The following is a 15,670-nucleotide window of genomic DNA, read 5'->3' on the forward strand; positions in this document are numbered from 1 at the left end:
TGGAAGATTGTCTTACTTCCTTTTTTATTTTTCCACACTGTGCATGGAATCAGCCTCGTTCCTTGTTGCTGTATGAATCTTGTAAAGATGTGTGTGCCGGCAGCACATCAGAGGGTAGAGAGAGAAACAAGGCAGGGTTCAGTTTTGAGACTTGGTGCTGCCAAAAGACCAATACAATCATAGAGGGGGAAAATGATAAAATAATAGAGAAGAAAAAACGCAAATGCTGTAAGACTGGGAGGAGGATAAAAAAAGTTAAAAAAAGTTGACTGAGAATAATTTAACTGAAGAATTAATTAGTTTCTACAAACATTTCGTTGCAAACCCGTGAACTTTTATGTGATCGTATCTCACTGCAGCACGTTTTCCTATAGCGACTATAATTCTTTAGAAGACTTCCCACTGGAATAATGTTAGACATTTTTTGAAAGGTGGAACTATGGTTCTACAAAATACCCTGGTATATTATTGTCTCTTGCTGAGAGATACGAAAAAATTTGAAAACTAATTTCTAGCTATGGGGAAAAATGCCAAACCATTAATACTGCAGAAGACACAGAGGTATTAAGTCTCCCAGTATTTCATAATTATCAGATCCGTGTTTTTCAGTGATGATGAAGCAGTTATAGGTAACCACCTGTGGATATTTATGAAGCCAGGCTGAATTAAAATTCTAGTGCTGTTTAATAGGTTTTCTAGTCTTCTGGTTATATTAGTAAAATTATGAAACTCATAAAAAGTCTGAAAAATGTTCTTGATAGTAAAAGTTCACATTTTTCCAAGAGTCCACAGCATGCTTTTTAAACAAGAGACTTCATCTCTTCCATATTCTACTCACGAAACACTTCTCTTTATACTGCTCATTTTCTCAGTCTGTAAAAGTTTAAAGTTGGTAATGTTCATCCAGTAGAACAAAATTACTTTGCTATTAAAAATTATGTTCATGTAGAGATATTAAAGTAAAAAAGGAGGAGGAGGACTGACTTATTAAAATTGCACACATACTTTAGACAATATTAAGGAAAAAGAAAGCCATGACAGCAGTAACCCTGGCCTGAAAATACACTATATATTGTGCTATGTAGTGAAAACGTAGGTCACTGTGGAATTAATTTCTTAATATATTTCAATATTCCTGGACATAATTTCTTGGTACATAACACAGTCACTGGATTATGACCTGATGCCTTTTTTCAGATGCTTTGTGGTCCTTGACAATTAAGTCTTACTGGTTGTTTTTATCTTTAGGCGTGTACGTAGCACAGCAATGCTATTTCATGGAAGATACTTTTGTTTTTGTGTGCACTAGGGTACTGTGGAGCTGACATAAAAGCACTTTGCACTGAGGCTGCCTTGATTGCCCTGAGACGGCGCTATCCCCAGATTTATGTGAGCAGTCAGAAACTGCAGCTTGATGTTTCTTCAGTAGTTCTCAGTGCGCAGGATTTTTATCATGCAATGCAGAATATTGTGCCTGCTTCCCAACGTGCCGTGACATCTTCAGGACATGCATTATCTCCTGTGATCAGACCACTGTTGGAACGTACTTTCACTAACCTTCTTGAGGTTTTACACAAAGTGTTCCCTCATGCTGAATTTAGCCAGGGTGACAAAAGTGAAGGTATGTGGTGTGGTTTGAGTTTTTTTGTTTTGCAAAAGCTGTTTGAATTTGGAAATACTTGAACTGGCTTTCTTGTATTGCTAGCCTTAAACCTGGTGTGTATTTGGTTCAGAGTGTTAGTATGAAAATACAATCCGCTTGGATGTTCAGAACTATTTCTGCTGATTCCAAGTTGCTGTGGAATTTAATAAACTGACCTGTATAGACCAAGATCCCATAGGAATGAGTGCCACTTGAAAAAAGGAGAACCCCCAATTAGGTACAAGAAATAATGGGGATAACCAGGCAAAACAAAATTAAGTAGTGAAATAATGTTGTGTTACTATTAGGACCTGGAATTGGTGCTCCTGTGTTAGTATGTTAGAACTTGGAACAGGTGTTCTGTCGTGAGTGTCAATTATCTGTGCCCAGCCCTTTGCTGATGGGGCAGAAACAGGCTGCAAAAGAGTCATGTGGGAAGCTTGCAGCACAGCACGTGAGATTGTGGTTAGCTGAAATACCTGAGCCTATGCAATGGTCATCAACTGGTTAAGGAGAAAGTCCTGAGGCTTCCCTCCCCTTGAACTGGCCTGGTTCACTGCTGATCATTTGAGTTGCTTCTGCTGGCTTAGCAAATGGAGAACTACTTACTGTCTTGTCAAGTTAACTTTTTGACAAATTAATGAGTAAAATCAACTCACTAAGGGGTCAGATGATTGCCAGAACACTGCTGCAATGGGAGCAATGTGGGTGCATTGAGAAAGCAGGGAACAAGGAGGAATGCAACTGGCTGTTTTGACTGGCAGTGAGTCAATAGTTTTTGGGTTTTTTTTTTTAAACCCAGCTCTTCTCTGAGACACACTTTAATAGTTACCCTGGTAATTTCTTGGAAGTTTAATTTGAACAAGGTAGCTTAGTTTTGATACCTACTTTTTCTGACATACTATTTTTTACTGTTCTTATCTGGGATCACCCTCATTCCCCCAACTATGTGAACAGTACTTGTGGTTGTATGTGATTAATTTGAAAATAGTCCAAATCTGTGACAGTCATGACTTTCTTTACTTTCCTATTCCAGAGCATGCTTTCGGACTGCAGCCCAGGCAGCTTTAGCTGATCCTTACGCTGGCAGCAGTTCCTCCAGCCCAGCTGTGCACTTTAGCTCTATCCCTTCCACTTACTCTAGTATGTCAGGCCTTTTGTTAAACCATGTTAGCCAGCAAACTCATCCAAAAATGATGTATTTTTGTCGGGTTAATTTTCTGCTGACTGTGGGATAGCTGGAGTTTTTAACAGTGTTGGAGTTGGCATGAGATCAGACCTGGGAGCATGTAGTGGTGGGTAGGGGGAAATGAGCTGACTTGCAGCTGTAGTTAGGTTGTATTAGGCTACCTTGAGCAGATTAGGTTCTCATAACCAAAGCTGTTTAAGATGCTAAAGTCTCTGTATACTGTTAACTTGCTGGTAATGCCCAACATAGAGATAGTCATTATTGTTGAAGGAATGAATTAGGAGTCCCTGGCTTTGTTGTAAAGCTCTAGTTCAGAATATTTTCCTCAGTTACATTCTTTACAATCCTATTTATTACTGCTCATTATTGCTTACAAACTGAGTCTGGAAGCATTTATTGATTTAAATAGTAGTTTTACTAGGTAATTCTGCTGCTATGAGTACTTTTAAATGTTTCTAGATGATCAGTTTTGAAGATACATTGACTAAGGTTTCTTCTAACATTTCCTCTGTACCTTGATTGTTATTCTTAAACCCTTAAGCTCTCCAAAATATTGAATAATAAGCTTAATCTGTGTAAGAAGCAGCAAAATCCACTTCCCTGTACAATGATTTTAAATGCAAATGTGATTACACACTAGGACTTCAGTGTTTCTTAAATTCGGAGCCAGGTATGTAGCAGATGCTTACTCATGTGCTTACAATCTACAAATTTGGTTTTCTACATGTCTTTGAGTTCACTAACGGTACCTGTTTCTCATAATCCAGGTGTTCAAGCAAAGAATGTCACAGAGGCTTGATGCTTGGAATTAAAAGATAGGCTGCCTTTTTAAATAATTACATATTTTAGGAAGTGAAAGCTGTGTCCAGTGCATGAGCATAGGATTTACCCTATGGTCTCCCTATGATCTGCCTTTGATACACCAAAAAAATTCTGCCTGTTTAGGGACTGGAGGGAGCAAAAAGTTAGGAGGCTGATGTCCGTTTGATTTGAAGGCCTCTGTTCTTGCTGGAGCTAAGTGTAGAGCAGCTTCTCAACTGCATTTTCTTGCTATGGACTAGCTTTTGTTATCTCTTAACAATTTTTCCTTGGCTGTATGTCTAGATACATAGCCCTTAGATGGCATCTCTGTCTGCTGCTTAATGCTGCTTTGAAGTTGATTCCTTTGTCCAGTGGTGGTGGTGTGATCAGTGTAGCGGGACCTGTGCCATGGCTTCATGTAAATCAGGCAAATTATGCAGTGGGTCATATATCTGAGAGTAACACTTAACGTCTCGCTGTATTTCACCCTTCCATTTCACAGCAGATCATTTTCTAAGCAGCTGTGGCCAACTTGAGCTACTGTTAGGTTGTCTGGTGGTTGCCCTGAATGCAGTGTGCTGCAGTGATTCTGGGATGCTCTCAGAAATGCTGCCCATTCATTGCAGACCATTTTCTTCCTCAGGAGACCTGGCCTCTGCACTGCTCTTACTGTTCAGCTGGGTGTCTCTGTTTTCATCCCATCATTGCAGACTGCTTTTTCTATGGGAATGAGAATGAGTGGCTTGTATAGGGCAACATCAACTGAACTTTCCTGGGGCAATTAAAGATGTTGCAGCAGTATTTTCCCGTTATCAAATCACAGCAGTCCACTCTTAATCCCATTGCAGTTTTGGTAGCTAATTTAGCTGTACCTGATTTTCAGTTGTCAACTGGTTGTTTTCTTTTAGAGTCGTATTTGTATTTTTGGTAGTTGTTTGTCCCTGCAGCCTGCCTTTTGAATGTAATCAGTCTTTTAGCATTTAGTTTCTGGAAGTTTATAATGTACTTCAGTTCATTATACTACTCTACTAGCAAAGAGATTAAAATAGGTTAAGGTATAGTAAATTCCTGCCCCTCTTCTCTGCTCTTGTGAGACCTCACTTGGAGTATTGTGTCCAGTTCTGGTGTCCTCAACATAAAAAGGACATGGAGCTGTTGGAGCAAGTCCAGAGGAGGGCCACGAGGATGATAAGAGGACTGGAGCACCTCCCGTATGGAGACAGGCTGAGCAAGTTGGGGCTGTTCAGCCTGAGGAAGAAAAGGCTGTGTGGAGACCTCATAGCAGCCTTCCAATATCTGAAGGGGGCCTACAAGGATGCTGGGGAGGGACTCTTCATTAGGGACTCTAGTGGTAGGACAAGGGGTAATGGGTTTAAACTTAAACAGGGGAACTTTAGGTTAGATCTAAGGAAGAAGTTCTTTACAGTGAGGGTGGTGAGGCACTGGAATAGGTTGCCCAAGGAAGTTGTGAATGCTCCAACCCTGGAAGCGTTTAAGGCCAGGCTGGACAGAGCCTTGGGTGACATAGTTTAGTGTGTGGTGTCCCTGCTTATGGCAGGGGGGTCGGAACTAGATGATCTTAAGGTCCTTTCCAATCCTAACTATTCTATGATTCTATGAACATGGTATGAATTGAAGTGACTGTGATAAAGAGTAATTTGATATTCTCTGGCAGATGATCAGAGGGTGGAAAACAGTTCTTCGTAAACATATATTGTCTAGGTAATTGTGCTGAGAATAATTTTGGAAGAGGTGTACTTGTAAAAATTTGGGCACTTAGAGCAAGTAAATAAGTACAAAGTTTATGTAGTCTGAGGAATTGCAGATTTTATAACTCTTTATCCTTGAAAAACCTCTAGCTGTGAAATAAAACCAAAGGAAGCATTTCATAACAAGTTAAACATTTGTTGTATTCAGGAAGTTGTTCTGCTTGATGGTTTAAAAAAATAAATTGTAATTGTGATTAGACTTCTACAATATTTAATTTGTTTTGGTTTTTGAAGTAATAAGTACTTATTATTCTGTGTTCTGATATTTAGTTTTAACTTATTTTTTCCTACGTTTGAAAATGCATTATAATTTACATGAAGAAAATTGTAATGTCTTTTCTTGTTTGTTGTGCATGTATTTAGAAGTGATAAGATTCTAATTAATATATTTCTTGGAACAGATGTACCAAGTTTAATATTAGATGATAGTGAAGATGAGAATGCTTCATCGATTTTTGAGACAAGCTGTCACTCAGGATCACCAAAGAAACAGTCATCAGCTGCTATACATAAACCCTACCTTCATTTTACAATGTGAGTGTTTCTCTAAATACACGTAATCAGATACTTAAAACCGTGTAATTCTTACGTGAGGAAAGGTATCAAAGAAGATCTTTTTCTTTGTGGTGGCATTGCTGTTCTGTAATAAAAACTCTTTGTTGTATGGACGAGAGCTTTAGATGTGTGAATGATCTTGGGAAGGGCCACATCCTAGACACAGTACTCAGAAATAATTTGCAACAAGCAGATGTAGCTTAGAAGTAAGCATGTGAACAGCAATTCTTAATTACAACAAGCCATTTTGATTTGAAAGATGAAGAACTGGGAAGAGAGCTATGTAGGAATATTTTGGAGGGATTGTTTGCTTTTTCTTGGTCTAAAATATTGTTGAGCTTCAGTGTATGCAGCTGTTTGGATGCATTATATGATTAATGCATTCAGCATTTCTAACTTTTTTTTATTGTTTTTTCATGGAATGTTTTGGGAAAATGGGAATTCAGAAAGTGTGTGTGAAATTTGGATGAGTCCTGTATAAATTGGACTGGCTACAGTAATTAACAATGATAAACTAACATTTATTTGTTTTGTATTAAGAATAGTTTTAGACTACTTTTTGATGGGCTCTGCAGGGAGTTTGCTAAATAGAGAAAATGAGGTTAGGGGAAGTGTATAGTAGTAGTGCTGTTTAGTAGAGCCATCTTGTGGAAAACTGTTAAAATTTTTGTGTAATGCACATAGTACATACTCAAGCATTTTAATGCCAAATTTAAGCTTTTTATTGGGAGGTTGGGAGGAGGGAACCCAAAAGCAGAACAACAGTATATATTTGGTTGGATATGTGTCTAAATAAAATAATCTTGATATGTATGTTTATTTTTGTAAAGTATGTAAGCCTCCTTTAATCTATCTTTCTGAGCGTTTTTGATCCCTATCTATGTGCATAATCACATCCATCAGAACTGAAAAGCCAGACATCGACAATAGCTTGATAGCTGTTACAAAAGATTTAACCCGTAATAAAACCAGCCAGGCTTGTTTCACTGCCCAGGCTGATTGATGTGCAGATAAAAGATGCTTTAATGAGATAAAATGCAAATTAATTAGAATAAAAAAATCTTGTTTCATAAGTAATTTTCTATACGTGGAAAAGACTTGTGGTGGAAAAACTAATGGTTCTCTCTTCATTGTCCCACTTGTCCTGAAAAACAGGGTAACCCCCCACCCAAAACAAACAAACAAAACTCCCAAAATCCTTGAATGGACTCCTTACAATTTCTTCTCAACAGCAAAAGCAAAGAATAAGTTTACCTTTACAGTTTTTCCTTCAAAATCTTTTGTCTGTCTGAAAATCTACTGAATAGAAGTGCATGAGTATGCTAGAATAGAAGAAGAATAGTGATTTATTCAGTCATATTTCTCAATTAAAGTATTGAAATGTTAGGTGGATCTTGGAAATTTGTGTAGTAGTTAAGAGATGAATGTATTGACCTGGGATTCCTGAGGCTGCTAAAGAAATGCTGTAGTAGTTAGGACTGAAGTAGACGTGATTAAATAAATATCTTCACTGGAACTCCATTAAGTCTTTTTATATGCTCAAGGAATTTGTTGTAAATAAACTGGGGAGAGTCAGAATTTTTGTCAATTTAATATGTGCATGGCTCTGCACAGATGAGTTTGAATTGTTGTGAAATCAAAGAATAGACAAAGCTCAAGCTTTGGAGACTTTGGAGTAGTGTTAAGGTATAGTAGAGTTAGCTGAATCTCTTTAGGCTATCGTAGGAACCTTACCCATTACTGCAAATCTTTTGGATTCTACAATATCTTACTGTATATGTCCATCCATTGATAACATTGGCAAGTTAATTCTACTTTGCAACTTTTGCTCTGTTGCAGGTCAGCTTATCACCAGCCAACCTCTTACAGACCAAGATTACTGCTATCTGGAGAGAGAGGTTCGGGTCAGACTTCGCACCTTGCTCCAGCACTATTGCACACTCTTGAAAAATTCTCTGTACACAGGCTAGATCTGCCAGCACTTTATTCAGTCAGTGCCAAAACGCCTGAAGAATCATGTGCACAGGTGACATTTCAGATTCTTTTGTAAAGAGTAAATTATGTAGTTCTGGAACAGACTAGTTGAATCAATATAAAGGCAGCTAACTGGAATGTAACTTCAAAGCTAGGTTCTCATAGGTTCCTTCTATTTTCATGTTTAAAAGAAAGGGATCCCTAGAGGGTGATTGAGATCTCTCTGCTGCCTACTGAGAGTAATTACATTTTTAACTTGCCCCCTCACATACCTAATATCCAGTGAATTTAATCTGGGTATTCAGTTCCTGAATTTCATTTTATTAGCTTGTGTATGAATTGATGTGCTCTGGTTCTAGGTTCATTTACTCAGTTTTAAATGTTTCAGGTTTCAAAACATTTTGTGGTGGATTTTGCATGGATTGCAATCCAGTTAAATTTTCATTCTGATTGTTCAGTCTTGGCAAGTTTTTAAAACATATATGACAAGTAGTTGTTCTGTAGTCTCCCTAGTACATAGACTCCCTAGCTAACAGTCACAAACACATGTTTAGAAAGCCTTTATATTTAGATAATTACATTTTACTGGGACATCTGTATATAAAATACCACAAACATGAGTAATTTCCTAGTCCACAAGAATTTTATTACTCACAAGTGATAATAACCATTAGTTTCTTAGTTTAAATACCACTGTTTCTTCTAATTAGATCTTCCGTGAAGCTCGAAGAACAGTACCAAGTATTGTTTACATGCCTCATATTGGTGATTGGTGGGAAGCTGTCAGTGAAACTGTGAGAGCTACTTTTCTAACTTTGCTGCAAGATATACCATCTTTCTCCCCTATATTTCTACTGTCTACCTCTGAGTCCATGTATAGTGATTTGCCTGAAGAGGTAAGTTTATTCTGGAAGTAGGCATTGTTAAGGGAGGTATGTGCTCTTCAGAATGTTTTCATCATGTAAAAACATTCTGTTTTGCAGTGGTTTTCTAATGTAATTTAAAATACGTCATACTGGAAATGTAATATTAATTAAATGTTTGTAATCTTCTTTAATGAGGAGTATATGCCGATATTACTGATTTTCATAATCTCCATGCTACTTTGAGAAGACAGAATTGTTCATTTTGACAAATTACTCCACTGTAATTAAATGCAGATTTAGTCTAAAGGCCTGACCTTTAGCTTTACATATTCGGAGGCTAAGGATGGGGGAAGGGAGTTCCTATTTTTTCCCACAGTCTTTTCTTTTATTTTTTAATTTTTTTCCACTCCTGCCCTTCATCTTTTTTTTTTTTTTTTTCACTGCAGAGGTGGCTATTGTTAGTATCATGGGATACTGCAAGTTTAGTTACTACAGAAAATTCAGTGAGAATTACAAGTATTTGTTTTCCCTAAGCTGTACGTGCAGCTTTCAGTAGAGTTACTATCTTCTCTCCTGCGGCTAATTTTGATAAGTTTATTCATGTATTTTTGAGTGGCAGCTCAGTTTTCTTTTTTCTTTTTTTTAGGTGAAATGTATTTTCAGAATCCAGTATGAAGAGGTTTTCTATATTCAAAAACCAAGTGAAGAAGACAGATTGCGATTTTTCAAAGGCTTAATTCTTGATGAGGCAGCAATGCCCCCACCAAGAAGGAAACAGGCTGGTAAACTAAGTTACAGTAAAAACAATAATAATGTGATCTGAATATTTTGTTACGTTTTCCTTTTTCAAAAGGTATGGGTAAATAACAGCGTGATTCACATTTGACACTGTTAATCAGTGCCCAGAATAAATTTTGTGCATTACATGTATCAGCTTGGAAAATGGGAGAGCTGTGGGGTTAAGCATGCAGTCGTAGTTCAATCAATGAGGCAGATTAAATATATAATGAAATTTGGAGTGGCATAATCCCAAGCGTCATTGTCTTGTTAATATTTCCATTGTCTGACTTCTTGTTTTTTCCCTAGCTCTTCATGCTCTGGAAGTTCTTCCTCTTGCACTGCCATGCCCTGCCCGTGAGCTGTCAGAAGCAGAAAAACAGCGAATGGAGGACCAGGAAGAGAACACATTGAGAGAGCTGCGGTTGTTTCTCAGGGATGTTACCAAGAGGCTGGCCACAGACAAACGCTTTAACATCTTCAGCAAACCGGTGGATATTGAAGAGGTCTTGTTTCAGTAATGTGCAAACAATGAAGTTGAAACTGTTAGAAAAAGAATATAAATTTTAAAAAGGAAATTAATGTTAGAAAAGTAGATGCTCGATCCACGATCTTTCCAGGCTAAAATGCTGATTTGTAGCTGGTGAGATAGTCACAGCCTCATCATCTGTGGTACAAGGAGTTGGAGCATGTCGTTTGGCTACACGAGTGACCTTGTGCATTCCTGTCAATTTTATAACTGAAATCAGCATTTAAAAATGCCATTGCTCCTACTGCTACCAGTGCTCCTGAAATATTTGAAACCCTAAATATAATTCTTTAATAAAAGCTTTTACAACATTGTAATCATAGGCGTGATAATATTGGGAAAGTGATCTGTGTTCTGTAATGTATTCAGCATTAATAGTATTGTTGAATAATTTCAGCAGTAATGCTTGTGGATGCCATTAATCACAGATGGTAGCACATTATAAGGCATTAACTGGTCGATTATGGTGTGCGCATACCTAACTGAGACAGTTTGATCTGCAAATCTATTTTCAGGTGCTGCAGTATGAATAGGATTGTGTTGAGTCTGAATTTGAGATCAGATGCTGGCGCTTTGCAAGCTTGCTAATTAAAAAAAATGCTTAATTGCTTCTGAAGAGAAGCATCTCTTTTGAAAGATATTAAGATAGGAATATGGCATTGTACAAAGTAGATTTGCAGTGTAAATTCCATGCAGGATGGAACAGGCATCTTTTATGGGCTTATATTTGAGCTTTCCATAGTGGTCAGTAGCTGACTGTTTTTAAAAGACTGACAAGAGCTCTTTAATGTGTGAGCATGGTTTGAGCAGTAACCGATTCTTATTATGAATCTGCTTGAGAGGTCCATTATTGTAGAAAACTGTTCATACTTGCAGTAAAGGCAGTTTCTTCCCCCTAAGAACTTGCGGTCTAAACTTAGGTGAATAAGGAAACAAATTACCATCCTTGTTTTGTAGGTGGAGAGAATCAGAATGTGAATGTTATTTAAAAGACTTGCCAAAACACTTGCTAGTATATCAAAGCACTAGAAATTAAATGTAATCCTTTTTGTCCCACTTGGTGCATTTAAGCACAGGACTATCCTTTCCTACAACAGCCTGTCTGCTTGACTTTCTTTGAAAATTTAAGTCTGTTTCATTCCTACTTGTGTTGCAGGGAGTGCTGCTATGTGATAAGTCAAGGATTTTCCTGACTAATTCAGCAGCAATGTTTACAGTTTCCAGTGAAGATCCTTTCTGATGTGCTAACAAGGAAAGGAAGCCTGTGGCTTGGCTTTCCAGTCACCGAACCCATTATCATCATGTTTCCACAGAGGGAGACAAAAGAGAATTTTTGCAATTTTAATTTTTCACCAACAATTTCAATGTCTATATTTAAGGAATTCAGTTGTAGACTATTAAAAGTAATGCAAAGGTAATGCATTAATCATAAAATCATAGAATGATAGAATGGTTTGGGATGGAAGGGACCTTAAAGATCATCTAGTTTCAACTCCCTTGCACACGTTCCACTAGACCAGGTTGCTCAATGTTAGTTTATGTTGCAATGTTGTTTATTTTGTATGAATGTCTACGGATATTTTATTTAAAAAAACCCCAGACTTATGGAGCTGTTATGACATGATCTAAATATGTATTTAACTCTTCAGTATTTGGCAGCTGCCATCATACATGGGTGATTTCAAAAGAAAAATACAATACTGTTTCTGAGGCTGCCAGTATTTTTAATTGATTGTAAACTTAATTACTAAGAAACTTTCAAGCATAGGGTTTTTTTCCTTGAAGTAAATGACAAATTCATAGATTTTTTTGGTTAATTTTGTTAACAGCAGCTGTGCTGGTGCATTTGACTATCAAGCTTGAGACCCTTATGGTATCATTAATTACATTAAATACTTTTTAGTATACCCAAGTCGTTGCTGAATCTCCAATTCCAAGCTAAGCTCATAGTAAGCTGTGAGCTGTGACACAAGGCTTGCTCTTCAGACTGTTTGTCTGTACCATCAGTCTGACATCTTCAGTCAGTAAAACCTGACTTTTTTTGTTGCACAAGCAGTTGAAGGAACTCTTCAATAGAAGATATTTAAAAGCTGATAATTTGACTGTTCAGTTTAAGGAGAACTTTACCTACAAGTTGAACTTCCCTAGTTTATTCTAGGGTTTTGGTCTAGGCTGATTGCCAGGACAATGTTATAACACTAAAAAAATAAAAAAAAAAAATCAGTCTAAATAAAATTAAAAATACATTTATGTTAAAACGTGTTGTCTCAAAAATACCATTAAATTAATTTTGAAAGCTAAATTGATGAGCTACAGTTTTGCAAGTCCTGTGTTTTTAGTCTGATTAAACCTCTGTTTTTAACATGTTTGTTCAGAAATGAAAATGTTTGGTTAATGTATTAGAGCTAAGCATGTGGAATGAAGAAGAGCATCAAGATGTGAAATTGGCAATGTTCAAATGTAATGCGTATGGTTCTGTGTCATTTCTGTATGGTGTTTGTTTATAGGTTTCAGATTACCTTGAGGTTATCAAAGAGCCAATGGACCTATCAACAGTAATAACCAAAATTGATAAACACAACTACTTAACAGCCAAGGATTTCCTGACAGATATTGACCTGATCTGCAGCAATGCATTGGAGTACAATCCAGACAAAGATCCTGGAGGTAAGGACCTACTTTGTTTTGGCCTACCTAAACCCAAAAGCCTGGTATTTAATCACATAATTGGTTACTATTCAAGCATTTAAATAAACTGCATGCTCCATGACAGTTAGGATAAGCAAGTGCTAAGGGTCTGTGCTTTTAGTATTCTGAGGCATGTAGGGTACTGGGGGAACTACAGCATTCAGAGTTGTTTTCTAATAAATTAGGTTTTGTAGTTAGTTTTCAAATTTACAGCTCCTTTTCAGTGAATAGACTTTGTATATGCAACAAAACCCCAACATGATTTGGAGAGCTCTGTAGAGAATCCTGCATACAATCTGGCAGTGGCCTGCTTTATTTCCATATTGGCTTAGAACATGAAATCCACACATGGAAATTAAGAACTATGTATTTGGGGATAGAAATAAACCATGATAAATCATCAGGCAAGGAAGTCAGTTGCAGCTGATTAGGAGAGATTAGAAGGTATTGTCTTGACAAAGTGTGATGGGATGCTTTCAATTAAAATGGAATTTGTGTATTGAAATGCGTGTAAAAGCTGTTAATGCTCAAAACTAAGGAAAGAACATCTTATGTTGTCTTTGCTAGGGCCGCCTTATAGTGTACATTGCAAAAAGAAAGCCTTCAATTGGCAGCTTCAAGAGACATCAATAAAACAACACCACCAACAAAGTACCCTTTTAATGTAGTTGTATTTGATATATGTGATACTTGGAAATCTGGGTCCATCTACAGATGTAGTCCACTGTGATAAATATTTTTAATTAAAATCTTGTGAAATAATTTTACCAGGTTAAAGCCTGATTTTCTGTTTTTTTTGTTGATTCTCAAATTTTTGATTTTTCTGAGGCATTAGTAAACTAAATACAGAACAGTCAGGTCGAACAGTTACACATTGCCTTTTGAACCCAGTGCTAGTTTTAACTGTAGAAGATAAACTTGATTTCTTCAATTTATAATGCATTTTGTTTTAAAATTAAAAAAGAACACTGATTATATGCAGCAGAAGGTTTTCTGTCATCTTGATATCACTTCTGAGGACTTCTGATGTGTAATTGATAATGAACTAATCAAAGCCTTTGATTGACACTTGGGATTCTGGGTGTCTAAAGAGTGTCTGTTTAGAAGATGAGGATGAGACATACTTCCTGCATGTGACTGATGTATGTTTGTGACTAAGTGATGGGCTTTCGTAAAAATTGGCATTAATATACACCCTTGTTCTCATTTTTAGGCCATTTGGATCTGTGAGCTTGGTTGTTTAGTTCTACAAAATACAGTCTAAAGAGGTTTTCTTTAAGGTTTAGAGCAGGTATTATGGGACTGCAGTTCCAAGGTCAGATCTGCTCAGGATCAATAAACAACACAAGTCGCAGGTTCAGTGTGGCAGAAACATAAAATAACAAAGGCATCTTGGGGAACATTAGCGGCAGGTTTTCATGTAGGGATATTTTGGTTTTCCTTGCTGTCAGGACTGAGCTGGGAGAAATTGATCTGGCTATTTCTAGGTTAAGTTTTGGAGTTTCTCATCATTGAGTAGGTAATGAAAGATAGTTCTGTCCTCTGTGTTGTCAACAATTGGTCTTCTGACATGCAAAATTTCTAGGAATACACTGCGGAAGCAGCATATCATGTCTATTCAGAGTAAGCATTACATGTGTTCAGATGAGTTAACTAAATATTAATCTGTAAATGTTCACATTCTTTAAAGCTGGGCATATATGCTTGCCTCTGCTTCATGCTTGAATTTACAAAAGAATCATACTGTACCTACTTCTGTCATTAAGTTGGAAAAGCAATTGGAGTACTAGACTAGCTGGTTTTATATACAGTACAGATATTCGAAACTGGCTTCTTTGAGGTTTTTCTCCTGGTACTTTGCTATAAAATTTCAGATAGGTTATACAGTAAGGTATGGGGTTTTTTTCTTTCCCTCCATTGTCTGATAAGGAAGTATTCTTAAAGGCATGGAAACATAACCATTGTGTGTTAGACATAATAGCATTTGCCTCTTTGAAATGCTGTCTGTGGGAAAGTCTTGCCCATCACAGAATTAGAAGAAAGTCGTAGTTCAATCAAATCCTCCTGATTTGATTTTTTTAAATTTTATTATTTTCCTTCCTTTCTTTCTTTCTTTTGCAAGGGCATCTTAAACTGTATTATCTGACCAGCTTTTAAAAGTCTAACATCGCAAAATTACATCTGCAAAGAATGCAGTATTTTTTCTTTTTTTTTTTGTGGTCGTAAACCGTAATGCTTCACAAATATATCTGGTTAAAAATTTCTAGTTTCCAGTTGATTTAAGTGGTGATAGATTTCCCCAGAAAACGTATGTAAGGCTCACTGGAGTTGGATACTGGATGTTCTTTTTCACTTAGCAGTTTTTCCAGCTGTAAAATTTGCTGCTTCTAGAATTATAAACCTTGTTTAGTAAATGTTCACTGATATTCTTAATTGTTGTCTTTAGTGATTATTAAAACAGATTAAATCTGCTAATTGTATAATATGTTGTAGACATTAATGTTGATGTTTGCTGTTGAAGTACCTCCATCAGCTGGAAAAAGTAATTCAGTATGGTTGAATTGACAAATTAAATATGTTTTTACTAATGGCAAACAATGAGTGCTGTAGCTTTCATTGAAAAGTAGCATTCTAGATGTCAATTTTCTTCACACATGGGCTTACTTTATAAGTGACCATTATTTTCAAATTTCAACAGTGTTTGAATAGTTTCTTTTGTGTGTTTCAAAGGTATGGGAACTGGTCTTTGAGAACATGTTTTTTCATGAGTCATGTTTAGGCTTCCAGTGTGGGCAATATTTTTTTTTGTCCTGTTCCCCAGATAGACGTGAAAATGTAGCAAACCTGAGGCTTATTTCTTGCCAGGTTTTCTCAATGGAT

The 15,670-nt window shown here is 36.8% G+C and overlaps 1 protein-coding gene across 1 annotated transcript in view; it reads left to right on the top strand.

Annotated features, from left to right (window-relative positions):
- Window positions 1-1,309: 1,309 nt before the first annotated feature.
- Window positions 1,310-15,670, top strand: part of ATAD2B (ATPase family, AAA domain containing 2B) — a gene marked incomplete at its 5' end in the record, with an annotated part of 37,628 nt that continues 23,267 nt past the window's right edge. The window contains 7 exons of the mRNA XM_010015140.1: window positions 1,310-1,621; window positions 5,803-5,935; window positions 7,796-7,982; window positions 8,641-8,826; window positions 9,443-9,578; window positions 9,883-10,079; window positions 12,610-12,769. Of these exons, the coding sequence (XP_010013442.1) occupies window positions 1,310-1,621; window positions 5,803-5,935; window positions 7,796-7,982; window positions 8,641-8,826; window positions 9,443-9,578; window positions 9,883-10,079; window positions 12,610-12,769 (1,311 nt within the window). The remainder of the gene's footprint in view (window positions 1,622-5,802; window positions 5,936-7,795; window positions 7,983-8,640; window positions 8,827-9,442; window positions 9,579-9,882; window positions 10,080-12,609; window positions 12,770-15,670) is intronic.

Source organism: Nestor notabilis, unplaced genomic scaffold (genome assembly GCF_000696875.1).
Source record: "Nestor notabilis isolate BGI_N333 unplaced genomic scaffold, ASM69687v1 scaffold7325, whole genome shotgun sequence".
Taxonomy (NCBI): Eukaryota; Metazoa; Chordata; class Aves; order Psittaciformes; family Psittacidae; genus Nestor; species Nestor notabilis.